The sequence below is a fragment of the Agelaius tricolor genome, unplaced genomic scaffold (genome assembly GCF_023055355.1).
Source record: "Agelaius tricolor isolate 1412-34295 unplaced genomic scaffold, bAgeTri1.0.p SCAF_12, whole genome shotgun sequence".
NCBI lineage: Eukaryota > Metazoa > Chordata > Aves > Passeriformes > Icteridae > Agelaius > Agelaius tricolor.
In genome coordinates this window covers 9,315,033-9,335,624 of record NW_027269272.1, presented here as the reverse complement: position 1 = coordinate 9,335,624, position 20,592 = coordinate 9,315,033, and the positions used below count along the sequence as shown (strand labels likewise).

Genomic DNA, 20,592 nt, shown 5'->3' with positions numbered 1-20,592 from the left:
GAAGATAAATTTCCAAGGCTAAATATCTCTTATATCCTTGTTATTAGAAGTTGTTCTTACAAATAAAACACAGTTGTCTTCTGTAACTTAACAGCCATTGAACATTCCTTATTTTGCTTGTCATGTTGGAAAACACATACTGGCCCTGGAGACAAATCCTCAAGTGTCTCTGACTAAAGAGTAAGAGTGCTCAGAAACAAGAGAGGCTAAAAGGAAATTAGGTTTTTGGTACAGCACATACTTATGTCATTAGAACAAACGTAAATTTTTAATCAAATCTAGGTATGTGCCAGTATCCAGCAATTTATAACTAAAAGTATTACAGTGCTAATTTTTATCACTTTAGGAAGAGTTCCTATAGACTTAAGGATATTTGGCAGTGTTTGTGTGCTGTGGTGAACAAAGGTATCATTTGGACAGAATGGCCTACACATGTTTGAGAGCATCCTTAAATAATCTTCAGCACTTCTGAAGAAAACCAAAAATCCAGTTCTTTAATTTCAGACTTTTCCTGCTGCTGGGAGACAACACTGTGCTAGTAAAGTACTTAACTCTAACCCAACCTTTCCCACCTTCAAAACTCCCCTTAATCACTCACCAAAGGATTGTGGCTCTGTGGAAGTTCACCTGTAAGCAGAAGTGGAATTCAGTTTGTGCTTTGTTTCTCCAGACTGACAGCCACCTTCGGCACTACCTGCACCTGATTGAAAACAAGCCACGTTACCCTGTCATTTATGACAGCAATGGGGTTGTTCTCTCCATGCCACCAATCATCAATGGTAAGATTAACTTGTGACTGCTCTGTACTGTTACTGCTGTTTTGTGTGTGAATTGGTGCCTGACAGAAATGCTGATGTGTCATGGGGATTATTTTGTTTTCTTAAAATTGTTTGACTTACAATTTCATAAGTCTTTTCTCCTTCTTTCAGTTTAAGGACAGTCAGGTTTTTTGCTCTCTCCCTAAGCTTCTAGTGCTCATTTTTCTCATCTTCATCAGAAGGGTGTAAAAATTATACTGCAAACATCTGCATTGAGCTTCTCATCCTCTTCCCTAACTCAATAAAGTTCCTTGTGACAGGAACTGTTATTATGAAAACATTTTGTTTGGCTAAAAGAAGCCAGCAAGAAATTATTTTGTAAACTGGTAACTGCAACTTTGTACTCCATTTTATGAGGTCACAGCAGGGAACTTCCCAGCAATGGGAACTAGTTTTTCATGGCTCCTGTTGCTATCACACTAAATGATTTCAGAACACTTTAATTGCTTGAAAAGAAAAAATTGGTCTAGACTTTTTTTTTTGCATTGTTTCTAAATATGGGTTTCCTCTGAATGCAAAAGAAACCATGGGTGATTTTTGAGAACCAAGTTTACTGAAGCCATTTAATGGCATGTCAAGAATTACTCCTCAAAGAAAGATAATTCAGTATGTCTATATACGGAAATATAGGTGAGGAATCAGTAAATTTCCCTGCACTGACCAATAAATCTGCAGTGATAATCTCTTTGGATATATGCTTCCTAATAGACCTTATCCAGCTAACCCAAATCTTCTTAAAAGGCAGCTCAAACTCTCTGGCAGGGACTGTAACAGTAACTGGTGTGAATTGAAGATGCTGTCAACCGCTGTGCCTGATCCTTCTTTGTTAGGCTCATTCCAGCTTGGGGGTGCTCCATGTATGAGCACTGCATATTGTTTATATTTTACCAATTAAAAAGGTTGAGCTACATTTAACACCTGCCTCTGCTTTAGAGAACAGTATCTAAGAGAGGCTTTCAGGTCAAAGGTGCTTTTAAGCAGATAATGCAATGTAAACATCTGTATTGGTTGTTTGGATTATCTACAAGCACTGAAGTGAAGGCTTGTGTTTGCTTTGAAGCGAGTCCAGAGATGCTGACTACATTCCATGTGCAAAGAGATACAGCACAGCTGTAAGGGAGGACAAGGTCCCTCAGTCCTGAGATCTCTGCTGCACCTAACTCCCAGTCTGGCTGTGACCTCATTTCCCAGATAGAAAACTAAACCAGAGAAGCTAAGTCAGGGTTAAACAAAGGAAGCAGGAATTCCCATGTATAGCCTAATGCTTTCTTTGGCTCTGGTGCAGCTGCACTAATGAATGATGCAAGGAAAGGCAAGAAGGACAAAGAGGCTGCATTTGACATGATCCCACACAGTTCTAGGAGTGTGTGTGCCCATTCCTGCATGGTTCCCAGCCATGGATTCTCTCCAGGTGTGCACTGCCCATCTGTACCTAACAGGCAGAATGAGATCTCTGTACAGCTGCTCCAGACTGCTTGTGCCTTACTAACAGACCCCACTTTTGTAGGCAACCATCTACTGGGGGCCTTCACATCCAGTTTGCAAAAGAGACACTTGCTAGACAAGAAAATTTCTAAGTGCAACAGGGATGTGCTTTGGTGCACACGTCATAACTCCCAGTACAGACAAAGCAAATTCATGCCTAGAGGGACCCATACTAGGACCTAAATCACCACTGTAGAGCAACCTTTAGAGTATCAGCAGACAGTGTCAGGAGACCACAGAATGACTATTGATAGTCATTAGTCTAAATCACTTTTTAAAACCTATTCCATTTGTTCCTGCCCAAGGAAATGACATGTATCACACATGTGATGTGAATGAGGGACTAAACCCAGGGAAGATGGATGCTGTGGCAGTGCAGAGCCCTTTGCTAACAGCAGATGGCCACTGTTCTGTTAGCTGGCTTTCCCAGCTGGCTGCCAGGAGACCTGAAGATCCCTGTGTCTTGCAGTGTAAAGCATAACCCAGTCAGTGTGTCTGATCTGCCTTTTTCTTTTTCTTTAAATCATAAATTCAAATATAAAAAGAGCTGCTATTCTGCCAACAACTGTGAATGTTGGTGCAGTAGATAGTGGCTTTTTTAAGCTGTGGAAAATGACAGTGATTTTCTGACACAAAATCAGTATCAGTGTTATTGCAATAAAACTAAAATTTCTTAACATGTTTTTGTTTTCACATGTTTTAGGAGATCATACAAAAATAACACTAAATACCAGAAATGTGCTTATTGAATGTACAGGCACAGATATTACCAAGGTAAATTAATCTTTCCTGCTTTTGATATGCTTTAATATAATTGTTTCCCTGTTGGATAATAGAGCTCCAATACAAAGACCTACAACCAAGGGCATTTACTGTATGGAGCCAACCTTCCAATGCAAAAGTTGTAGGACTGTGGAATTCCCTGGAAACAGTTTCAGGCTTGCTCTGTAGATAGCATTGTGTTTTCACTGAATTTTGATTTAACTGTATCTTTATGTTGACACTAAGTGTTCAGCTTGTATGAGAAAATAATTCAAGTAAATTAGAGACTGTTTGTTCTTTTTTGAGCACTTCTTCTAAATCTGAAAGACTTAGAAAAGAGTAAAATTTACTAAGACTTCCTGTTTTGGCAGAATACTATTTGTAAAGATTCATTTTGTCTCCTACTGAAAATTTGGGCTGAGGGAAGAAAGACAAGACGTTTTCTACTTAGTTATCTTTATCAAGCAGGAATGCCATGCAAATAATTACTAAATTCAAGTCTTTCCATATGCAAATTCTGTAACTCAAAGCTGAAGCATGAAAGCCAAGGAGCTATAATTGCCTGTTCTTGAATATAGGTTGTGCATTCATTGATAGTTTCCTAAAGTGTGTAACTTCATGCTTAAGAGCAAAACTGCTTTTAACTTAACATACCATTTTGTAGTAGAGTAACAACACAAATAAATTTGCATGATGGGGAGTGGCTTCTAAGCAAACTAATAAATAACCATTTCTTGCTACTGCTTGTCTTGATAGTAAAAATAAATACAATGTTGTCCTTTTAGGACATGAAGGATGAATGGAAATTACACTGTCAGGCATCAAAAAAAACCTCTTTGTGGATTGAGAATTTCATCTGAATCTCATTATTACATTTCATTATACTAATGTCTTAAAATATTAACTGTAAAACAAAAAAATTTTGCAAACGAGGTTATTTGATAATGTGTTGCTAAACAATGCAGTCCTTCAGCCTCTCCATTCTTACTTGAACTTCAGTAAAATTACTAATTAGGTTAGGAAGACCCAGTTCCAAATGGTAATAAAAACCCTGTGTTTCTAAAGAGCAGAGTTTAGAAAAGATACACAAAGGCTTCAGAACCTTGAAAACCAGATTTTCAAGCTTTTGCACAAATGTCTGCATCAGAAGGAAAATTTTTTAAAAATTCAGTCTAATATTCTAGGTTAGGAAATTAAAATAGAATGAAGAGGGTGTATAATCAGATATTTTCCCTGTTTCTTGTCTTGATATTTTGTCTACTTCAACACAAGTAGATGACAGATTTCAATGTGATTATTATGTTTGTTTTTTAGGCAAAAATCGTTCTTGATATTATAGTCACGATGTTCAGTGAATATTGTGAGAAGCCATTCACGTGAGTATAAATCTCCAGGGCCACATACATGTAAATCTCCACATTTGGGCCATGTGTTAAAAACAGTTTTACTTATATTTTTCTGTCTCTCTCAGTGTTGAAGCAGTAGAAGTGGTTTATCCCAATGGGAAGACCCACATCTATCCGGTAAGCACAGCATGAGGATATCTCTGTCCTTAGGGAGAGGGCTTGATTTGATTTACACAGAGTCTGGGAACAGTGATGTTGGTTTTTTTTTCCTGCAGTGGCAGCATCTGCTGGTTCTGAGGTATAGGTTGAAAATCCAGATTAGCACTTTCTCTATATTAATGAGTCAGAACCTCCTCTAACCCCACAAAAAACTCCAGCTCCAGCTTCTCCTTGTCAAGGAAAGTCATTTTGAAGCTCCATTGAATTGTGATGAGGTTAAAAAACCACTATTATGGTGTAGCATGTCTGTGATAGGAACTTTTTCAGGAACAAGTAAAGATTGCAATCAAAGGTCATCATCTGTGTCTAAAGCTTTTAAAACCTACATGTTCCAAATCAGGAAAAATGAATGCAGGAAGAAGTCCTTCAGCCTTGAGCCTATGGACAACTGAAATCAGCCTCAGCATAATGTACTTATCAGATCTGGAAGCTTTAATGCCCTTCAGTTGAAATAACCTTGTAACGCTGCATTTTTCAGGCTCTCACTTCACAAACACCAACTATGTAAAAGTCTAAAAGGCAGAATGTTGACTTCAAGTTCAGTTCAGAGCCCCAGACAGATCTGTTCACAGTAATAGAGTCTTACATTTGTATTCTCTTAATAAGTATAAAGAAAGCAATTCCTCCTGTTTCCTGAAAGTAACTGAAGACAGAGTTGAACTCTGGTTATGAACTGTGAACTCTGAGTTAGGAACTCTGGTTGAGTTCATAAAATCAGATACACCAAGGGAGTACAAACTGTTTAGAGGGAAAGAAACTTATTTTTGCTGAGAGGTTTTCTAGTGTCATTTTAGCTTTTTCTTTTCACAATGTCAGTTTTAAATCACCTGAGGAAAGATGTAGAATCCTGAAAAGATATCCAACAAAACAGAAATCTCTTCAGTAACAAAAGCAGCTTCCCTAGATAAGATAGAGGAAAAAAAAAAAACAACCAAGAATTCAGATGCTATATTTGTATATCAAGAAGTTTAGAAAAACATGAAAGACATAAGTACATATAAAATATGTTCCTTAAACACTGCACACTTGCTAAGTAAAATACTGGTAGGTATTTGTGTGCCAATAAAGAAATAGAAAGTTTTCCTTCCTTTTCCTCTTAAAAGTCATTTGATCTGTACAAGACCATGAGATCTCATGCATGACCATTCTGTGCTTTAGGGCTTTGACTTAGGATGAACTCACCAGAAACTCACCAGAAACTTTCAGTGACTCTGTTACTTGCATATATCAGAAATTATCGGAAGTTTCAATAACGGGGATTTCATGCTGCATTCACCCTTCCAGCTTAACCAAGAACAGCTTTTGCATCACATACTGGAGTATATTTTCAACAATCCTGTTCACTTTAGAATGCTAAATATAGCCTAATATTCCATATTTGTCTTCTGTGGGTGTCATTTTAGTATGGCATTTAGAAGCTAGATTACTGAGATTGAATCCTCTTAGGTAGAAATGGCAGGCACTGTATATGTATATTAAAATCTTTTTCTTTCTTTTTAGGAGCTGGCTTATCGAACAGAGAAGGTGAAACCTGAATACATTAACAAGAAAGTAGGAATCAGGTGTGTTACTGCAAATTAAAACATAGTTTTTATTAACCATGACAAAGGTACTAGAAGACATTGATTATTGCATTGTTTTAAAAATGTTTAGACTTTGTGATTTTTTTAAATTTATCAAAACTTCAGGGGTTATCTTGGGTAATTAGATCGACTCTGTAACAGAGTTCCCTGCTTTCAGAGAAAGTGAAGGATTCTTTATGGCTTCCCACGACTGTTATTAAGTAAAGGAAAATGACCATCTCATGAGTGAGAATCTGAGCTGGTTCTGTTTGAATGCTAAGTCTGTGTACAGTCCATACAGCACTTAGAGATTGTTCAGGATATGAGGCAATGCAGAGAAAACATTGATTCCTTTACAAAACCAGTCAATACATGGCAAAATCCATAAATTACCACTCTCTTGTTTTGTTTCAGTGAAACTCCATCGAGCCTGGCAAAGCTGCTGACTAGGATGTGTTTGAAGTCCCACGTCACAGGGAATGGGAACCAGCTAGAGGTTGAAATCCCTCCTACCAGAGCAGACATTATCCATGCCTGTGATATCGTAGAAGATGCAGCAATAGCTTATGGTTATAACAACATTCAGATGCAGATCCCGAAAACGTACACCATAGCTAATCAAGTAAGATTGCTCCTTCAAATAAATGCTCTGTTGTCAGTAAATGACTGCTGCATGCCAGAAGGGCTTTGGGGAAAACAGAACCTAGGAATTAAATATTTTGACATGCTTTGCCTTGAGAAGTATTTACCATGGATGGGATACAAAACAGATGCCCCGCTGATTTGAATAAGTCTAAGACCAGTGGTTGCTGGTACTTGAAAAAAGACAGGGTTTAAGTAGAGAACCCGTATTAAATCTCTAATTGGGAGATTCATTTCCTCAGGCAAGCCTAAAGGCAGCTGGCTAATGCTTTCAAAAATTTTAAGCACACAAACATAGTCCCTCCCTAGTGAATTCACCATCACGTAACAGGCAGAATCACCTCGGGAAAGAATAGCAAAATGCTTTTAGATGGAAGCTGAAAACTGTTTTGTTTCATTTTAGCTCCCCCTCAATAAGCTTGCAGAACTTCTGAGGCTGGACTTGGCAGCTGCTGGATTCACTGAAGCACTCACTTTTGCCCTGGTACATTACATTGATTTCATATTTTTCTTAATTGCATGTTTGAACAGTGATGCAATCAGAACTGGAGAGGGAGGTCTGAGGATATGTTATTGTATAAATGTATCAGTATCATCCAGTGCTGTTTTGGCAGTTGATTGTTTACTAGGGCTTTGGAATCACAGTATAATATTTGGTGAGTTTGTAGGTCAGAGAAATTAAATGAGTCACTGTTAATGTGGTTCTAAGTATAGAGAGGGAAATAGCTGCTGAAGGACTGGTTTTAGTTTAACTTGATAGGATGAAATTGTAAGACAGCAAATCTCTCTCAAGACTTTGGTCACCAGATGTGAAATTCATCCTAATTCAATAATCTGGAAAAACAACACGAAAATTTAGTACTTTCTGGTGGGTATTCCTATAGTATTGAGATTTACCTGTTTCTATATTTCTCTTTAGTATTGTCACTTGCCCACGATTCTTTTGCATTCAGTCTGCAAAGAGCTTATTTTAAGAATACTCATAAAAAAGTTACAATATACAGACACTAGGGGGACATCCTTTGTAAATTTTACCACGGGTATGGTTTTGAATAAAGATAACAAATTGATATATGGTACATAGATAAAAAATATAACATTGTTATCACTGGTTTTAGGTATTCTTTGTTACAGCCATGCCAGTAGTCTTTGACCAAGAATTAGGACTCTGCAGCAGCAAGTGCCACTCTGGTACTAATTGATGCCATAATTTGTACTATGGAAATTATACAGCAGGATAATGTGCTAAACCAGAATGTACAGTAGGAAACAACATCTTTGTCATGGCCACTTGCTCATGCCCCTTAGCTGTGAACTGGATCAGAGCACCTGATCTGCTATTAAAAACAAAGATGTTAAATATCCTCCTATGCCCTCCAAATGTATGTGGTAACTATCCCCATATGGAGACTGGCATAGGCAGCTATTGAAAATATAATATACATTTTTAAAAATCCTTTTTGTTGCAAGATCAAAGCCTTTGCCTAAATGTCCAGTTTGTGCACATTTTACCATATGGGGAGCTCCATCACATATTCTGTTAAAATCTCTGTGGAACTTCTCAACTTCTTCCTGATCCTAAAACTTACTAGATGGTCAGAGGTATAAATCCTTGAAAGTACACAACCTCTTAAGATAAGAGAGAGTGGCTTACTCACAGATTATTTTTTACTAATCTACTCAAATATTTTAAGATGCAGCACTTCAGGCTCCTAAAAAGACTTCTGGCATTTGAAAGATTCAGGTATTGCAACCAGATTTGCTAATTTGAATGGACTGAATAAAATTTTAACACCTTCAGATTTCACAGAGCTTGAAAAGCAAAATTTGATCTCATTCTGAAAAATATATTCCAGTTTTAATATTTGGTTATTAACTCATTTAAGTAACCAGGACAATAAGTAGTATTGTGCTGCAGTGCTAATATCTGACAGAGGTATTCAGGCCTGTGGTTACTGCCATGTTGAGGCAACAGTATGTATAGTCAGTTTTTAAAGTTTTTCTTTATTCATTAATATAATTATCCAAAATTAATATTTCTTAATTCATTATTCATTTTTGAGTGCTGCACTCTTGCTTGATTCTTAGAACACATAGTTCATTTTTTCAGCACCAAAAAGGTAACATGTCTGGAATATTTAATACATTATGTTGCTACAACTGAGAACCTTCATGAATTGCAACAGCAGAATTTTTGAAGGTCATGCAGTGTGTCATGGTATCACATTTCCTATTTGTATTTCTGCTGTGGCAGGATAAAACTCACAGTCTGAGTGACACTTTATTAAGTGAGGCTTATGACTTTGATAGAATTTATGCTACAACATTCTGTACCCCAATGTTATATGACAAACACTGCTTATGTATTTGTGCACTCAGTCTATTTCTTGGATAGAGCCCCAAGTTACACTTGTACACAATAATGTTGCCTTCTGTGAGGAGCTCCAGTTTAGCCAGAATCCATGTAGTTAAATCACAGTAACATGCTGTAGTTTAGGTACACATCTGAAAACTGTTTAACACAGTTCTCTCCTCCTAAATTCAGCATTCCTTGTGTTATTTGGGATTTTTAAAAAATGATTATTCAATAATCCACTTTTTCAGATGGTATCATCTGCTCATTTTTCTCACAGTTGGTCTATCAACACACTTTGTGAGTGCTGCCAGTGCAAAGGGAACACTTCTAGGAGACTGCAGTACACAAGCAAATCCTCAATTACATGCCTAGTCTGCTACTGTTTCTTTATTACTCTAATAAAGCTATAAATTCTGGAAATCTGAAGTGTGGATCTTAGAAGTAGCATCTATTGCAGTATGTGCACAGACATGGGCTGAGCCTGATAAAGTGAATGGATATTGTTTTACTTACCATCTTAAAACCACACCTTTAGAATACAGGCTTTAAAAACACTTCAACCCAAAAAATTGAACAAACTACAAGAATCTTATACACAGCTCTGAAAATTGAGGTGTTTTTCATAGACAGTACTGTACAGTATCTAAGTAAAGTAAAATCTCCTCAAGGGATTGTTTTACTTTGTGTGAAAGAACAGATACCAGTCACTCTACAAGTGCTATTTTCAGAATAAAGTACTTCACCCACTGCAAGTCAGGCTGCAGAATCTGAGCCTGTTTTTAAAATAAATTACAACAATCCATGACAGAAGCCTTGCTTCAAATAAACACTTGCTTTTTTTTTTTTTTTAACCCAGCTTAATTTTATTTAGTAATTAACATTTATAAATAAGACTAAGTAGGCAAACTGGTTTAAGACTGAGGCTTAATTTGTATTACGAGTGTTACATGTGAGAGGCTATATTATGGGGCAGTGCTACAATTCTATTGTTCATTCTTGAGATCAAATTTCATCATTGCCTTACTGTCTATTTTAACTACTTGACCTTGATATGTTTTTGTCTCATTTTCAGTGTTCTCAAGAAGATATTGCAGATAAACTTCTCACAGATATCTCTGCCACAAATGCCGTGCGCATCGCAAACCCCAAAACAGCAGAATTTCAGGTGACATCATTTACACTCAGAGCAATACTGTCATGGGTTCTATATTTAAAAAGGAGAGAAAGGAACTTAGAGGAAATAAAATTTATAAACTATAAGCTGCATATCCTGCATTAAAGGGCTTGTGTATATTTATGTGCTGAATGTGTCATCTTCTGTTACTGCACTGAGAAATCTCTCTTCCAGTGTGAAGATTTTCAAGAAAGCAAAGTACCATGCCCTGTGTGGCAGAATGTGGCAAAACTGGGCAGTCTTATTCAGAAAATCCCAGATGATTGATCAGCTCCTTTATCTAGAAACCCTATTCAGCATAGAAGGAACTGTTAGACTTGGCAGTCTCTAAACATCCTGAGCTTTGGGTAGGAAACATTTGGGGTTTTTTTAAATATTGATCATTATTATTACTCTTGGTTTGGTTTTTTTAATTCTGTGATGCTCTTGAAGTATTTTAATACTTCTTTCTAGATCATTTGATCTTAGCTAGAGCAAATTTAGAATTTGCCTTTTGTAAAAGTGAGAGTAAATGTATGGAAATTTTTTTTATTTTCTGTATTTTTTTCTATGCTGCACTGCAACTCAGCCACCTGTGAAATGGTACCAGTTCTTAAGCTCACACATAAACTCTTTGAGAAAATGCAGTATATAAAATATGGAGAGAATGTACATTTCCATGTTTAAAACTTCTAAATGAAAGTTGCTTAAACAGAAGAGATAAAGGCAGTATTTCCACTTGACTACTTTTAAATTAAATTCTTGTTATGAATGGACAAAACAACAAAGAAGAAAACCAGGTATTTTGGAAGGTATTTGACTTGCAGCATCTCTGTTTGTCCTGCAGGTGGCACGTACAACCCTCCTTCCTGGGCTGCTGAAAACTATTGCTGCCAACAGAAAGATGCCCTTGCCTCTCAAACTCTTTGAGATTTCTGACATTGTAGTAAAAGATCCTAATACAGGTAAGAAGAGAAGGCTCCTCAAAATCTTTGATAATGGAAATACATTTACATACCAAATGATAATAGTAAAGGTAATCTCTATTTCCTTTAAAATAGGCATTTCCATAATAATAACTACAATGGGATTTTGTGTTAATGTGCACAGCACAAGATTTAAGAGCTTGTTTTACAGGCTGGATTTTAGAGTGGCTGGAAACACTGTTCATTTTAGATGCTCTCTCAAAAGTACAAGGAGATACACTGCAAACTGCTTTTAGGCATCTAAATATTCATTAAAATCTGTCACAGATACTGAAAAACTGCAAGCATAAACAAGACTAAAAAATAATCTGCTCTAAATTTTTGTTGCTTTTAATCTAGTGCTCCTTCATATTCTTATCAGGAACATAATTGATATTTTTATCAGGGATGTATTCATGAGAGAACCTGCTGGCAGTGCTTGCAAGTGGCACAAACCCTGGAAAGCAGAAATACCAAAGGCATTTTGCTGTTACAGTTCTAGAGCCTGCTTAGGCCACTGCAGTCTCAGTCATGTGCAGGGCTGTGCCAGCTGGAAAGCAGAATGTCTCAAGCCTGGGAAGAGCAGGTTTTATTTATAGGCAGATTCTATAGAGAGCAGTTATTCAGAGGAAGATTTTGGGGTCAGTGTGTCTCAACATGAATCCTTTTTCCATCATTTTTAAATGTGATTGCTTGTATTTGTTCTCCCAAATTATTTTCTGAGAAGCTGATAACTGATAGGAAGAATAAGATTGGTAGCAGAGATACAGGATAGAGAATGGAAAAGTCTGTGTAAAAAACTGTATCCATAAATAAAAAGCTCCACAGTATAAAATTTCCTCTCTCATTAATAAAATTATTATCCTTATCTTTCCACTTCATCCAGCTATGCTAAGAAAGCATGGCTGCCCTAAGCTATATAGCCTTAATTGTTGTAAGTGAAACAGGCAAAGCAGCTGGTTCACTTTCCAAAAGCTTCAGTGAAATCCTTCCTGTGTTTTGGGGCCTCTTTGCACTGATTTCACTGTGTATGCTCAAAATTTCAAATTACCTTTATCTGGAAAAATATATCAAATAAAATGAACTGTAAAAACAGATTTTTAAATGTTAAAAATTTGCCTAAATTTTACTGATTCATGTCTTTATCTATGGTATATTGAGAGAAAAGGAGTGCCCAAGCTACAGCTTTTGGGAGGAGTTAAATGAAGTTTTGCCTCAGTAAAAAGGCTGACATTACTTTAAATTCAGTAGTAGCAATGGTTCTGTTGTTTCATTATCTGTTTTCAGATTTTACTGCTGGTGTTTAAAGTATCTGGAATCTGCAAACCAAAGTTTTATATAAGGCCTAAACAAAAAGGCAAGTAAATTGCTTTGGTGATGAATTTAATTGGTAGATTACCTTTTTTCCTTTTTGAAGGAAAAAAGAGCCTTGCCAAGCAAAACAAGCAGCTTTAGCAAACCACGTAGGCTCTTTTTTATTAAATACAGACAGTTTGGTGGTGCAGCTCATTCCTTGTTGGGCATGCAGTTAGCTAGAATGCAAAAAACGTGGGACAGATGGCAGAATGGCATCAGCTTTCTTTAGAACCAAGAGTGGGGCTGTTTATCTTGGACTAAGGAGCACATTTAGTCTGGCATTATAAAGTTTATGAGTTAAATTATTACTAATTTTATTTCAGGTTTGTCAAGTGCACCTCTTGAAAGCTTTCATTTATGTAGATGGCTGCTTAACAGTTTTATAAAGAATGATTTTATGGTGTACTTAATTTTGATGGGAATCATTGCAACAGACAAAGACTTCTGAGACAGCAGCTTTGTGCTGTCTGCTCTTGGGCAGCCCTCTCATGGACTGAGCCCTTGCAGACTGTGAGCAGTATCTGAAATGGGTTTTAATCTTGTGTTTAGAATCACTACTGTCTTCCCCAAATTGTCTCCCAAAATTAAACTTGCCTAATAAAAAGTTTGGAGGTGGGGAGGGGGTGGTGGAGAAAGGCAAACATTGAAAATGTGAGGTTGTCCTCTCACATATGGAATGAGATTTCTTGCACAAGGCTTATGTCATCAGACTGACTTAATTTAATTTTATTATTTCATGATTTTGGCATGCAGAATTCCCAATTAATAATTTCAAAAGTATGGGTCAAAAGAGCACTGAAATGAACTGTATTTGAAATGGCATCTTGCAGTGATCCAGGTGTGAATGAACCAGCTCTTTTAAACACTCTGGGTTTTCATAAAGTACACAGAACTTGTGCTTACCAAGGTGAACTGAACATAATTCTCTTCAGACTTATCTCACAGAAAGTTTTGATGTATTAAATTAGCAAAATGTGACAGATTTAATATAACTGAATGGAACCAAATTTGAGCAAAAATGGTTTTTCTCAGGGCAGAAGGAAATGTGCTGATTTTGAATATGTTGCACAGCATTTGTGTGGGTAATTTGTAGCAGCAGGTAATCACTTCTGTAGGATGGTTACACTAGGTTAGGGTATAAATCAGCACCTTTACCACCAGGCCTAAGAGAGAATACCCTTTTTCTCACCACAACAAAAGAAATTAATCCATTAGAAAATCATCTCTGACCAATGATCTTGGAGAATCTGGCAAGCTTATGGTAGCACACATTTGGCACAATTTACATCATCTGTGAATACAGCTGCTGCCACCTTTTGAAACATATTTCCAACTGTCTGGAAGTGTTGGTTTTCTGCAGAAAATAGTTTGGGAGGCTAAAAGACAAGTTTGCATGAGCAGGTGTCCCCTTTCAGATCACCAGGTCATTTCTCTGAAGCAGCTCTAATTTTCAAGGGAGCAGTGTACAACAGGGCTTTATCTTGCTCTGCACTCTTCTGGCTCACATATTCCTAAGCAGCTGCCCATCCTTTGGATTGTTTTCCAGCAGCATCCCCAGGAAGTGCTTTGAAGTCTCAGAAATATATACACACATATATATATATTTATGTATAATTTGGGTTGACATACTTGGCAAGCTCACTTGAAAAATAGAAATGTTTCATGGCATGACATGAGAGCTCTTAAGTGACTTATAAAGAACTGAAGCATTTCTAACATCTGCCAGCTTTTGCCTACAAATCCCAGTATCTTTTTTCCTTCCTATCACTTGTGGTGAATGAACTTCCTCTGTTGTGATAGAACTCTGTAAAGGAGTAAATTTCATAACACTTGAAAAAAACAACCTTTCCTTTACCAAATACTCCTAAAATTGAAAACATGAGGTATAAAAAATGTTGTGTATGTTTATTTCTGATGCTTTAGTTAAGAACTCTGGTCTGAAGCCACCACTGATTATCTTAATCATAACGAAATTAAAATTCAGATAGTTGTCACAACATCTGCTACTATAATTACTCATAAAATAAAGAAACCATTCTACTGAATCTCTAGTCCAAAGAACATGCTGTCTTAGGGAAGGAAAAATCATATTTTTCTATTCTGTTGCCATGTATAACATGAAGATAAATGGTTGACCATCTATGACAGCACTACTTGTTGGTATCTTAGGGCTGGGAAACAGAGACACAAGTGACACACAGAGAGAGCAGCCAGAGTGCTCAGACCCAAAACCAGACACTGCATTTATTGATATTTACCCCCTGTAGCCTTTACTTTCCTGTGTTGCCATTGTAACTTCAGGATTGGATTCTCCAGCAATATTTAACACTGCACATTATTATAATGACAGGAAAAAAACATGGAGTGACAAATTGGAGACTTACTGCCACTGTAAGTTCAGCTTTCAGTGGCTGATGAGAGAACTTGCAGCTGTGGTACTGAGTAGCTGCCCTAAAAATTTTGAATGATTCCTGCCTCAAAAAGGCTGAGCTTTCATCTTGTGTTTAGGCTCTGCTCCTGTGTTTTAACCTATTTCTGGTCACTCAATAAATCTTTTCCTGTTTAGTTCCTGATTTTTTTTGGCACTAAATGTTTAGTTGGAGCAAATAAACAAGATGTAAATTTCATTTAATCTCTAATTTCTCATGTGGTAGGTTAATGCCCTGACTGTACCTCCAGCTTGTCAGGGCAGAAGCAGGAAAGCTTCTGAGGCAGAGGAGGGTAATGCTGCCAGAGGGCTCCCCTGCCCTATGGCCAGGAGTAGCTCAGGGATTTCCCAGCATAAATGCGATTCTTTGTAGTAAGAAGCAGTGGATTTATCAGCTATGGACTCCATCTGCCTCCTCAGAGCTGTGCAAACTCCTGGCATCCACAAAAGCCTGTGCTGAAGATATTTCACTGCTTAACTGTATGCTGCCTGAAAAAGCCATTCTTTTTCTTGTTTCTTTGAGCTTGGTTCTTGTTGACTTGATCCAAATGCTGAAAGCCATGATTAGTAAAGCCTCAGAAGCCCCACTAATCCCAGACAGCGTGCATTGCAGTGGGGTAGCCTCAGGGTACAAGTGTAACAACATGCTCCTACATACTTACTCTGAAAATTAAAAAAAAAAAGGGAAACATTCTGCTGAAATCAATAATGTCAGAAGGCCTAAGGCAGGGGTTTGACTCATGGATTTGTCCCAAGTGGGAGATACTTATGTCACTGTCTTGGGTTTGTGCAGTGCAGCACATTTTTCATCATCACTTGGTTGCAGAGATGTCCAAAATGATCCCAGAAAGCATCAGTTGTGATTTGGGAACCTCTGTGAATTAAGATCTTTTCACAGATCACCATGCTAACATTATTACACTCATTTCAGGTTGGGGGCAGGTTGTTTTGTGCTGGTACTTGTCCTACAGCTGAGTTCTATAAATATTTAGCTTTCCCACCAGCACCACAAGCTTCTCCATGCCTGCTGGGTATTTACATTTTGGCTTGTCTATTTTAAATTTCTTTAACACTTAGCTTTACACTTGGTACCTGTCATTGCATACAAGATCCTTGTATATAGCAACCCTCTTTGCTGCTCAAGGCATAGGGTACTTGAAATCTTTCTTTACATTCTGACTGGGTTAAAGAAATTCCAGTATTTCCTCAGGCTACATTGCAGTCTGTGAGAGAAGCCATTTTACATAGTTATTTCTCCTTTCAGCCACAAGTGCCTCACAGGACAGAAGAAGAAAAGTGATACAAAAGGCAAGGTTAGTTAGAAGTGTGATAAAGTTTCCCAGGTAACATAATTGCTTCCTTCTTCTGCAGATGTAGGGGCAAGAAACTACAGACATTTATGTGCTATTTATTACAACAAAAGCCCAGGCTTTGAGATCATCCATGGTTTGCTGGACAGAGTCATGCAGGTCCTGGAAGTACCACCAAATGAAGAGAATGGCTACACCATCAAGGCAGCTGAAGGTAAGGAAGAAAGAGCTACAGTGTACAGCTGAGGTTGTTGTGGAACTTAAATGTTCCCCTAGAACCTGAGGAGAATTTTTGGTTCTTGTCAGCATAGAGACTAAGGATTAATATCATTATATGTGCTGTCATACTGCAGCATGGTGGAATGATAGTGAAAAGGCATTGTCTGCATTCACTGATGGTAAATGGGATTGTTGTCTTTGTGGGAGCTGCCCTGAGTAGATTAATGTAGTTTGTGAGTTCACAGCTTTTCAAGGGAATTTATAATAAAGCATATGCCCTGAGCTTCATGGGCTGTTTATCATGATTTAATCTGCTGATGGCAACAGGGTACATAGGAATTCACTGACCTGATGCACATGCCAGACACCCACTGTATCCTCCTTGGCTAACAGAGCCTGGAAAAGGCAACTTCTTGCACTTCATCTTTTGGTTTCTAGCTTTATCTATAGCTTTTTTTTTATAGGTACCTTTTACTTATACATTCATGTGAAGACATATGCCTTATATATCTTTGATTCAAAGAGCTGCTGTCTTAGAGACTGACCCTGCTGCTTAGATAGTTGTATAACAGCCCTCTTCCTTCTCCATACAGGGTGAGCTGCACATGAATTAAAAATAACATCCTTAAATGCAGAATCTCCTGTGTATGTGCCTGTACATGTAAGAGAGAAAGCAAGCAGGCTGACCTGATTCCTTCATTGCAAAAATACAGGTTGATGGAAGAGAGCAGCACCAGCAACTCATCTATTCTGCTACCTAAAATAACAGCGTAGAAAATCCAGAATAGAAAAGCACAGCTGCAGGGATGGCAGCTATGATTCTATTTACATGTCATGCAGTGCTGCTCAGAGATGAGACACTGACTCAAACTGACTCAGCTTGAAGGAGTGCTGCCTCCATTCTGCACTTCTGGAACAGTGGCACTGACACAGGGGCCCTGGCAGCCTGACCCAACTCTGCTGTTCAGAGAACTTTAATGGAAGCTTGTTAGGGGTCTCCCTGTTCTGCAGTGTGCTGCCAAGATGCCAAACAGAACATTTGAGCTAAGTGGTCTTCTGGCACTTGAGTGCACACTTGTGTCAGACATATTGATGCTTTTTTTGAGACAGTACTGCTTTGCTCAGTATTTTTAGGCAAACTCTCAATGGGCTTGTTAGAATATTGTTAATAGGATGCCCAGGTTGACCTGAAGAATGTTTAATACAATTATACTTGTGGTTCTAATTCTGTCATGTAATAGCAAAGCCTCTTGTTTGGAAGGGGGGTGTGGTAGTGAGGAGTTAGGAAGAGCCTCTGGGAGCTGGGTACTCAGCTGCCATTGAAGTCAAACTGAAATGTTCTACTCCTGTTCAAAACTCTTCTGTAGCTGGTTTTTGAATAGACATACCAAGAGTTTACTTTAGTACTGAAAAATATTTACAAATGTTCTATATTTTGTGTTGTAACATGACAGCTGATGTCAAGAAACTGGAAAAAGTCCTCAAAAATAATCCTAACCCAGGGAAGAAGTTATTTCTAGATATTAGTGCTGCTCAGTATTCCTGATGCTGTGAGATTTACAATGCTCACTCAAAATCCCTGCATTCCCATGACATTACTGCCCCACACATTTAGTGCACAGGGTGGATTATGCCTTGTCATGTGCAATATATTACAAGCAGTTTGTGGCTTTTGGTAAAAAAAAAAAAAAAAGCAAGCATCTCCTACTTTCTGTTTCACCAGTGATTCAGAAACTCTCCTGGGATGGCACATGGATTCCTTGCAGTTTTCTTGACATTGGAATTTAACCTTGCTATCTATCAATGCAGATGGCTGATACTCTGGTGCCATAGCAAATGCAGTGTCACTGCACCAACTTAGCTTGAGACCTTCACTGCAGAGATGGTTGGAAGTCAGAGTAACTTGGAGAATTTTGTTTTGGTTTTTTAGTGGTTGGTTTGCTTATTTGTTTGTTATTTTTAGTTTTTCTTAAGGTTCACAATTTGTCAATTAAGCATGTGTGAGAGAGATGCCAGCAGATGATGGAGTAAGGTATTTGCTCAGTGAAACAAAGATACCCTGCAACATCTTAAAGAGACCTCAAGATACTGAAATAATTCATAAGAGCAGTGCCAGTTACTTCAGAGGTTTGAAATCAGGACATTTACACATGGCACAGATTTTTAGAGGCATCTGCACCAAGCTGTTTTATTGCCTGTGCCAAATTACAAATTTGTACAGTGAGATTTATCCTAGGGCTCTGATTTAGAGAGATTTAGAGGCATTGTCTCTGTCCATAATCTTAAACAAAGCTTGAAACCAGTAAGCAACACAGTGTAAGGTAGAGTTTAGGCCAGTTATTTTTACTCCTTGTGTAACTGATGAAAATAGTTCCACTGATTATTGAAAAACAATACAGGGAATAAAATCTAGCTTGAAATGAGCAGCAGAGAACAGATAGAGATGTGCTGGGCACATATTTGACACTTTTCCAAATCCCTCTGGAAACTGAAATGCCTGTGCTGGGGTCCTGCTTGGTCCATATGTGCAGTGATGGTCATTTGAGCTCCTTCTGTTCTGCCAACACCTCAGTGCCCTGAGATTTGACCTCAAGGTCACAGTGGTTTTGCCTCTCTAGCAACACCTGGGAAAAAAAAGTACAGATGCTAGAAAATATGGGTGAAATTGTGATGTTCCCCTGGCCTTTGCACTGTGCTTTGGTGTAATCTGAGCTAAGTAATAAATGGAGAAGAGCTGCTTACAGCAGCCCTAAGGAAGAGAGGCTTTTGACTGACTGAATTTGGGGATTTCAACATACATTTGACACTCAATGCCTTCCACTTTCTTAAAAGTTACTAATGGAACCTTCTTATTGCCACTGAACACACAAAATTAAAGTTTTAAAGACAGAAGTCTGAAATGCTCCCCGTTGCTTTAAAATGCACAGAATTAACTTTTTGACAGTGAATCCTATTGGCCTAGAAAAGCATTCTAGTTTTTATCTTTGTTTTATGGCATAGGCATCCATAATCAAATATAGATGGAAAAGATCAATGATCAATCCTCAAACTTGTATGTGCTCCATCATAAAAAAAAAGCATAAAACTTTTGAGACTTAACCATTCCATACCATTAATAAAATGTAAATATCAGTATGGATGTGTATGATTAGAAGTAAATAATTTTTTAAGTTTAAAAATACAAGTAGAAAGAGATAACAAATTTAGTTATATGTTCTCAGGTAATTTCATAAAATTATTTAATTGTTAGTTCACTTTCATTGGTTTTACTTCCCTTGAACAGAAAACTAGAGGCATTATTATATTGAAAGATATTCTTAATTTCAAGTTTTATTCAGTGTTTTCTGCAATGTTTTAGTGATCCTGTGCTTTTGCATGACCATCTGAGGTGACAATTTAACATCACAGGAGGTGATGTTAATCATGGGGTTTGGGTCCAGAGTAAAGCCTTACTTAGGCTGAAAAGAATAAAGAAGGGCTTAGGAAATCCTGACAGTGGATTATATATCAGTCTTCAAAGGAGTGGTGTGAAGTGGAAGGTGTAATTATCTTCACTCCTAATGTAACATTTAAGAGTCTCTTATTTAAGAAAGAAACCCCTGGTTTGGCAGTACCTTTCAGGAGTCTCCATACTTTGCACATGGAATTTAACAGAGCACAAACTGTTTGAAAAGGAAAGATGATATCCCTGTTTTATCAAAATGAAACAACTTGACAGGTTCACAGAAAATGTTGCAGAGAATCTTCTCCCCTGTCTGCCCCACTGGCCTCCCTGACAAAACTGAAATAGCAATCTCATGAAAACAAGCAACCCCTGAAGAGAATCAACTTGTGACAGGAGCTTCCTTTTTCTACAGGATTGATTCTCAGGGATTTCAGCTACCTCTTGAATTTATTAATTTAATTTTTTAAACTAAATGTTCATGCTATTCATTCTTTTAAGGTAATGATCAGCTTAGCAAAGCTGGGAA

The 20,592-nt window shown here is 37.6% G+C and overlaps 1 protein-coding gene across 1 annotated transcript in view; it reads left to right on the top strand.

Annotated features, from left to right (window-relative positions):
* The window catches only part of FARSB (phenylalanyl-tRNA synthetase subunit beta), a 35,134-nt gene that overhangs the window by 3,698 nt on the left and 10,844 nt on the right, over window positions 1–20,592 (top strand). Inside the window, exons 7-16 of the mRNA XM_071437479.1 lie at window positions 671–779; window positions 3,007–3,077; window positions 4,380–4,441; window positions 4,537–4,588; window positions 6,131–6,192; window positions 6,607–6,814; window positions 7,238–7,318; window positions 10,263–10,355; window positions 11,191–11,308; window positions 16,464–16,616. Coding sequence (XP_071293580.1) covers window positions 671–779; window positions 3,007–3,077; window positions 4,380–4,441; window positions 4,537–4,588; window positions 6,131–6,192; window positions 6,607–6,814; window positions 7,238–7,318; window positions 10,263–10,355; window positions 11,191–11,308; window positions 16,464–16,616 — 1,009 coding nt within the window. The remainder of the gene's footprint in view (window positions 1–670; window positions 780–3,006; window positions 3,078–4,379; window positions 4,442–4,536; window positions 4,589–6,130; window positions 6,193–6,606; window positions 6,815–7,237; window positions 7,319–10,262; window positions 10,356–11,190; window positions 11,309–16,463; window positions 16,617–20,592) is intronic.